This window comes from Vigna unguiculata, chromosome 8 (assembly GCF_004118075.2).
Source record: "Vigna unguiculata cultivar IT97K-499-35 chromosome 8, ASM411807v1, whole genome shotgun sequence".
NCBI lineage: Eukaryota > Viridiplantae > Streptophyta > Magnoliopsida > Fabales > Fabaceae > Vigna > Vigna unguiculata.
This window is the reverse complement of record NC_040286.1, coordinates 1,797,768-1,805,391: the sequence shown is the minus strand read 5'-3', so window position 1 is coordinate 1,805,391 and position 7,624 is coordinate 1,797,768. Positions and strand designations below refer to the sequence as shown.

Genomic DNA, 7,624 nt, shown 5'->3' with positions numbered 1-7,624 from the left:
TTTTCCATTTGACATTATAAAGAAAGACTTTGATCAACTTTTGACAAAAAAACTAACACAATGATGTCCTTTGGAAAATAATTTTTATCAACATCAAAATAATTATGAGAGACATTAGTCAAAAAAAAAATAAAAAAACTCACATTAGTAGAAAAAAATTAATTTTGTTAACATTGATTGAAAACACTCTAACTAATATAGGTCGATAAATAACTAATATAGGTCGATAAATAACTTTGACCAATATCGACAAAAAATAATTTCAATAATGTCAATTGATAAATAACACCTATCAATATTGATAAGAAAACCCTAACTTAAATTGACCAACAAATAGTTATATAGTTATATTATTGTAGATAAAACAACTTTGGCTAACGTGGAATAAAAATAACCCTCTCAATGTTAACTATTAAAACCCATATCTTTGGTAAACAAATAACATCAATTTACTTTGTTAAGAAGATAATTTTGTTTGATATTAATAAAAAAATTCAATAACTCGTTATTTTAAAATTTTGGGTTGAAAGTGATGTCAATCATTTACATGGGTTAGATTCGGGTCTCACTAATATTATATCTCTTTAACGATTATTTTCAAAAGATTCATCAGCACCAATGATCGGTCTTGGTAATCAGTTCAGACAAGTTCCTATATTGGAAGTCTACCTAAAGATAGGTTGGACAAACATGTTCCATCATAATGAATGGCGATACAAGTAAAAATCAGCATATCTCTACTGATTCTTTCTCAAAACAATTGATCTGCGTTGCTGGTTATTTAGTTATTTTTTCAACAACAATGATTAAGGTTTTAAAAAACTAAAACCCCATATTCAAAATCATACAAATTTCAATGAATTATTTTATTGATTTGATTTGTATGGATTTTGAGTTTTTATTTGTATTTATAAATACCATTTTCATAAAATAATCTCATGCAATATGTAGGACTTTTGTACTCCAATATTCAGACTTTTCTCGATTTGAACAATGATATCAAAGAAGAATTCTCTTCCCATTTAAAACATCTTTTATAAGTCCAATAACTGTTTTTCGTTATTATTTTGGGTTAATGCTTTATTTTCGTTATCGTAGCTTTGTCATGATTGAATTTAACAACGTGATTTAAACTTGTTTATGGTGAACAAATTGAACACGTACCTATTAAGAATTATATGAAAAACAACAAATAAGGAAATCTTTTCAAAAGAGTTATAGAGTCTTGGAAAATGTTACAGTGCTAAATATTTATGTCAAAAATTATATATATATATATATATATATATATATATATATATATATATATATATATATATATATATATATATATATATATATATATAAGTTCAAATATTGCTCAATCTCATAAGTTTTCATTATCTATTTTTAAAGTTGTAAGTGCTATAAACACTTAAATGTAAGTGAATTTGAACATGCCAAATTGTTGGCTTTTGAAATAATACATAAACATGCAACGTTACTTACCCAAAAATAGCAGAGTTTAGCCTTTTTGATGTTTTGGTATATGAATGCATGAAAAAGAAATTATAAAATATTAAAAACTAAAAATGTGTTATACACGTTTTTTTTTTTCATTCAAGAAACAAAATTCGAAGCAAACTTTATCTTTGTACCTGATTATAAATTACTACAACAGCAAACCAACGACAGCATTGGAATAACTCTGGAATACATCAAAACTCAAAGGAATAAAAGAATGTTTTACAGAAATCATACAATGTATATTTACACGTGAATTTCTTACCTGTGAACAAGTCTAAATAACAGCCTCACTTTCGAAACCAATATGAATTTTTACGATTTCTTTTGCCTCTTAATCTTTGAGAGTACATTTAATAAAAATAAAAAATCACGAATGACCAGCTTTTCGATCCCTGGAGTACTTATTCAGCAGTGGAATTTATGCAAGATTCATTCAGCAGTGGAATTTATCCAACTTTTAAGCGTGATGAGATGCTTCAGAAGTTTGTGATCATTCTCATCATGGTGGAAATGTTTCTGGAATTTTCAGCAGACATGTAATTGAGGGTACCAGGTTTCAATGAAGATTGAAGAATGTTCACTTCTGGAACATGAGAGTGACTACAAGGTATAACATGATTACACTCCTTGTCATTGTTATGTTCCGATGTATCGCTGCAAAATTCAAAACAACAAAGAGAATGAAGCTCAATCAGACACTACTGATTATATATTTATGAAATTTACAATTTTTATTCACAAAACTAATACCCCAGTAGTTTCTGAGTCTTGTTAAAACACCGTGAGCTAATAATGGAGGCTTGCATTGTGCCACTTCTGGTGGTGGTGGTGTCTCTAGGACTAGCTGAATTACCCTGCAGAACAAACAATTCCAACAACGTAAGAAACACTCATTCCTGTAGCATTTTTCCTCTCTCTTTTTGCATTAACACCAAGCATGTGTCGGTTTATGTATTATCATTCATGATAAAGTATGTTAACAAGACACTTTCCAACACTGTTTTTTGACATATTCTTTTAATGGATGAATTCAAGTGAATGATTCGATTTCCCATATGGAGTTAAACCTACACAAATTGCAACCAACATGAGGCAATGTATAAGAAAGAGAATATCAGAAACTGTATTGCTAAGACCCTTTTGGACAGTGTCAAGGATTCAGATGGAAGAATTAATGAAATGAAATTAGCACTTACTCCTGGTCCAAGGTCTCCTCTAGGAAAGGATTGTGGATGACCTAGAACATCTTGATCATGCAAATTCTGCACAAATGCATGCTTAAGAAGGGTTGATGAAGATGGTCGATCTGCAGGGTCCCTTTGGAAACATTTTTGGAGGAAATCCTTTCCCACTGATGATAAAGTTTCAGGTATGGGAGGGGACTCTTGCAGTGCCTTGAACATGGCTGAAGCCTAACAAATGAAACACAATGAAGTAGAGTTTTTCTCATTCTTCTTGGAGTAGAATTATAACATGAAGTCATACCAAAAGAAGTGAAAAGAAGAACTGAAACATAGAATATATGATCACTTTTATATTGAACCAATAGTTAACATGCGTAAGGCTTGGCTAAAATGAGTCAACAAGAATAAGGAGGTGCTCACCCATTCAGCTTCACTCCAAGGAGGTTTTCCTGTAAACATCTCTATAATGGTGCACCCTAAGCTCCATATGTCAATTCCCGTGACAACATCAAGATTAGATTCGTTCTTTATGGCACCTTTCACGACCTTCAAGGGACAAACTATTGTCAAAAGGGGCATGTCATTACTACAAAATAGATTATTTGAGTGATAAAATACCTCTGGAGCCATCCAGTAAGGACTACCCTTTAAAGAAAGATCATATGAATTCCCCATCAGCTGGAAAAAGCAGATGGGTCAGATTGCAACCACCAGAAACAAAAGCAGAAGACACAAGCTTCAATAATAATGCAAACCAAAAAAGGCAAATAACATGAATGAGGTGATTACAACCAGATCAGTAGAACAGCTATACCACACTAAAAGTACATGTATATCTAATTAAAAGTATAGAACTTAGTAACTTACAATTTTCGCTAGCCCAAAATCTGCAAGTTTCACAATGCCGGATTGATTGACCAGCAAGTTTGCACCTTTAATATCTCTAAAGAACCAAAGCAATCATTTAAAAAAAAAAAAAAAACTTCAATTTTCAAGGCCTAGCAGATTTAATAACCACAACAGAATAGTTTTTTTTTTTCATAAAACAATCCTTGTTACCTGTGGATGGTTTTGTTACTGTGTAAGTAAGCTAAACCAGAGAGAATATGCCTTGTAAAATTGCGAACTACAGATTCTGTCATAGCTCCACAATGCTCACGCATAAATTTACTGATTGATCCTGGATGGACATATTCCATATATATGTACAAATGATTGCCAACCTGAAAGTTAAAATGCCTCAAAAGTCAAAACGTCAATCTAATTTACAATCGCAAATACCCTTAAATTTTCATTACTTAGCATAGATTATACTTGAAACAAGAAGTTAACAAACCAACAATTAACTCACTATTTCACTTCCGTAATACCGCACAATGTTGGGGTGGTTTAGTTGATGAAGAATTTTGATTTCCTGTAACAATAAACTTTTATTGATTAAGATCTACAGAAGCATAACTAAATTAGCATCCTAGTCTTGAACTCTAGGCTTCTCTTTACCTTAATTTTCTTTTCTGTACAGAAAACATTTTATGGATTACTTATACTAGATATCAGAACAATGAATTGAAAAACACAATGTAGTAAAAGAAGAAACCAAGACAAGTAGACATGAGGGAAAGATGGAAACAAGCCAGAGCCGTTTCCAATATTACATACGATTAAGGATGAAATAATATTCTTTCGATGTCCCACTATACATTCCAACTTTTCCTGAACAAATATGAATTTTTCTTGTCTAACATTTACATTAGAAATTAACTTCCAGTTGTAGGTGTTTAACTTCAATAGAAACTGTAGAGCAATAGTTAAGATCAATGGTTGACTCTAATAAATTCTTACCACAAGATGGATACTAATTTCTTGTACCGTATTTTTCAACAGATTACTATGCATACATATATAACTAAGGGAAGAACCTGGTCCAGTTGTTTCATGCACTCAGCAGACGTAGGATCATCCGGAATTAAATTGACCTCCTTCATTGCACACGAGGCTCCAGTTTCCCTGTTAGATAAAGTAGTAATGCACATGAGTAACTATAGAAAAAGGTATACTTTATAGCAGATGATGTAAACTAAACTAGTAACTATTGGAAAAACAATAAGAATTAAATAGTTACAGGTTGGTTGCATGAAAAACACTTCCAAAGGTTCCTCGTCCAATAAGTTTTCCTTTCTGCCATTGGCCTTTGACTGAAGGCATATTTTCAGTAGCATGATGGATGGCATTTGATTGATGCAGCACAGATAATTGTGCAGGAGATGAAGCTCTAGGAGGAAGAGGCAAGGGATGTGCATCAACATGGTTATTTTCAGGGCAAACCTTGGAAAAAAATTTATGGTTCTGAGATCCCTCCTCAATTTTAGGATTGAAGTAACGAGTGAGGCTTAGAGGGCAATGAATAGGGGAATGATCTGGACTATGTACACTTCTAGCTGATAACATTTTCAATTTGTCATTGACTTCTGAATAGAAGTTGAAGGTAGGATCAAAGAAGTCTATATTATTTGATCTATATGGACTAGTATCAGGACTATTGACCACACTTGTTGGAGCACTCTTGGGCTTGGCAGCAACACCCAAATTCAAATGGGGATTAACTTCAGAGTCATTTCCATGAGACACTGCTCTTCGGTTTTTCAATGAACTATGGCCTGTATTTACAAAAGCAACATAGGAAGGCATAGCAGTTCAATATTCAATTCTTGAGGCATAGAACAGCAATGGAGAAAAAAAAAACAACCTGTCAAGAAACTTGCTGCAGGAATATGCTCTCTCAGATTGTATTTTGCATTTGCATGAGTAGAGTCCAAATGGAGTGTAGGTTTTGTACGTGTCAATGCATCATGAGGCAATGCCTTCCTGATTAATCATTGCAACGAATCAACATGTGGCATAAACATAAAGCACAGTTGCAGACTCCATTAAAGATTAATTACTGAATCAGATCCCAATCATTACATATATATATATACAATACAAGTAATACATTTTCCTTGCTCGTAACAAAGCAAGTTCTAGAGATCAACTTCCTTACAAAAATCAATATTAAAAATAAAGAGCCACCAACTCCTCAGAAAACATTCATGTAATTTGACAGCGGGCACATTCTTACATTTCCTTAAAACCTTATTTACAATAATTTTTCCTTCCTTAATCACTCTACACCCATTTCACACCAATGTTATTGCCTATTAAAAACTCAATTAATCTACAGACTGATTATTATATAAGCAACAAAATTGGTATACAGATGGTACCCTGGCACTAAAAAGGAAACAGTTTTCTAACAGTTATGCAAAACTCTAGCAGATTGTGGAATCGATTAGGGTAGGAAAAGTGAGACACAAAAAGAAAAGCAAAAGGTATAATTAACATTCTTTTCCTTTTGCTTATGATAATAATATATGAAAGTTCTCACAAATACACATACTTAATTGACACTGTTTGTTTTCTTTATCACATAAAACTACCTATAACATTTCCATTTTCTTCTCTCTTTATCTCTAGGCATAGATTGGCACAGGCTATGCAAGAATCATTCTTCTAACCAACAAAAATATACTGGTTTAATTTCTTTCCTTTTTCTCAGGTATGCATGTGTTATTAAAGTGAAATGTCTAGCAATTTTGTTAGTAACTAATCTATCTTATCCTTTTATCTCTAGATTAGCACGAGCTATGCAAGAATCATATGACCTACAAAACATAAACTAATTTGATTTCTTTATGTCTTTTTTTTCTAAGTACTGTTCAAAATCTTGTACTTGTTTTCAACCATATTATATAGTGCGAATGTCTTCTGAATTTACTGTTGCACACTTTTGAATTTCATTCAAGGACGTTACTGCACTTGCATGCTTGTTTTCAATTTTATACACTGAATTAGAGTATAAAGCATTTCGAACGATGAAGCAAAGTTTACCCGGAAGAAGAGAAACCGGGATGTTCTAAGGAAGCATAGAGGGGAGGATGTACGGAACCAGAGCTGACTGACTTGGCACGACGGGTCAACGGCGCTTCAGGAAGAGGCAGCGGGTGCGGCAGACTAGAGAGGGAGCGGTGGTCGGAAGCGCAGTGGTGGCGGGGCTCCGGCGAGGCAGAAAAAGACGAAGAAGAGTCGGCGGAGGGGAAGAAGGAGAAGCCAATGTCATGGTCGCTGAGGTGGCGGAGCTTCCTCTGCCTGGTCAAGCGGCGCGGCGGAGCATCGGGTCCGGCGTCGTTGGGGTGGGCTCCGGCGGAAAGCGATTTTCTGGAGAGAGGCATCGGAGAGTGGTGATTGGTGGTGAAAGAGGGTTGTGTATTTAACGATTGGTGGTTGCAATGGGACTAGAACATTGCGAAGCAAAACGATGGAAACAACCTACGCTGTTTTGTGTGGACTTTGGTTGGGCTAATAATTTCCATGTTCCAACGAGGATTCTCTTGTGTCTGGAATAATACATACTGCACTGTCCTCACCTTGACTTTCAGTTGACGTCGTTTTTTCTCTTCTTGGACGGAGATACAAACTCTAACCGTAACTACCTTCTACATTGTCAAAGGTGAAGGAGTAATTATACTTTTCACGACTACAAATTTTTACCCTCATTTCACACTACACATGTTGTAAAAGTAAAATATTATAAAAATTCTTAAATACTCATTTGGTCATACAATCTGATTCTAGTTTTGGATTTGTGATCAATTTGATCTTAAATTTTGTTAATTTCGTTAGATTAAATCCTTTTATCTAACACTATTTAATAGAACCGTTTAGAAGATAAATTGTTCCTATAACGTGTGTCCATTATTTTACTCTGACTTGTAGTTTCATTCTTAATTTTTAATTAAAAAAGTTATGAAAATAAATTGTGTTTAGGGTTTATAATTGGGCATTGGGGATTTGCTTCCATTTTGCGGTCTTAAGAATTTGTGGATTTGGAGAACATT

At 33.7% G+C, this 7,624-nt stretch overlaps 1 protein-coding gene across 1 annotated transcript; it reads right to left on the bottom strand.

Annotated features, from left to right (window-relative positions):
- Positions 1-1,676: 1,676 nt before the first annotated feature.
- LOC114193237 (mitogen-activated protein kinase kinase kinase 5-like) lies at positions 1,677-7,227 on the bottom strand. The gene is made up of 12 exons (XM_028082958.1): positions 6,618-7,227; positions 5,437-5,555; positions 4,813-5,347; positions 4,610-4,697; positions 4,042-4,104; positions 3,750-3,913; positions 3,558-3,633; positions 3,309-3,368; positions 3,111-3,236; positions 2,703-2,918; positions 2,257-2,360; positions 1,677-2,160 (listed from the first exon to the last, which is right to left on the bottom strand). The coding sequence occupies exons 1-12, from the start codon at positions 6,956-6,958 to the stop codon at positions 1,983-1,985; spliced, it is 2,070 nt and encodes a 689-aa protein (XP_027938759.1). The 5' UTR covers positions 6,959-7,227; the 3' UTR covers positions 1,677-1,982.
- Between the last annotated feature and the right edge of the window lie 397 nt (positions 7,228-7,624).

Bases quoted from the DNA above. Each gene is read 5' to 3' on its own strand.
- LOC114193237 (XM_028082958.1), bottom strand. From the start codon at position 6,958: ATGCCTCTCTCCAGAAAATCGCTTTCCGCCGGAGCCCACCCCAACGAC. The intron at 5,348-5,436 runs GTTGTTTTTTTT...TTGTAAATACAG, and splicing joins TGCAGCAAGTTTCTTGACAG to GCCATAGTTCATTGAAAAAC. The intron at 3,914-4,041 runs GTGAGTTAATTG...TTTAACTTTCAG, and splicing joins GGTATTACGGAAGTGAAATA to GTTGGCAATCATTTGTACAT.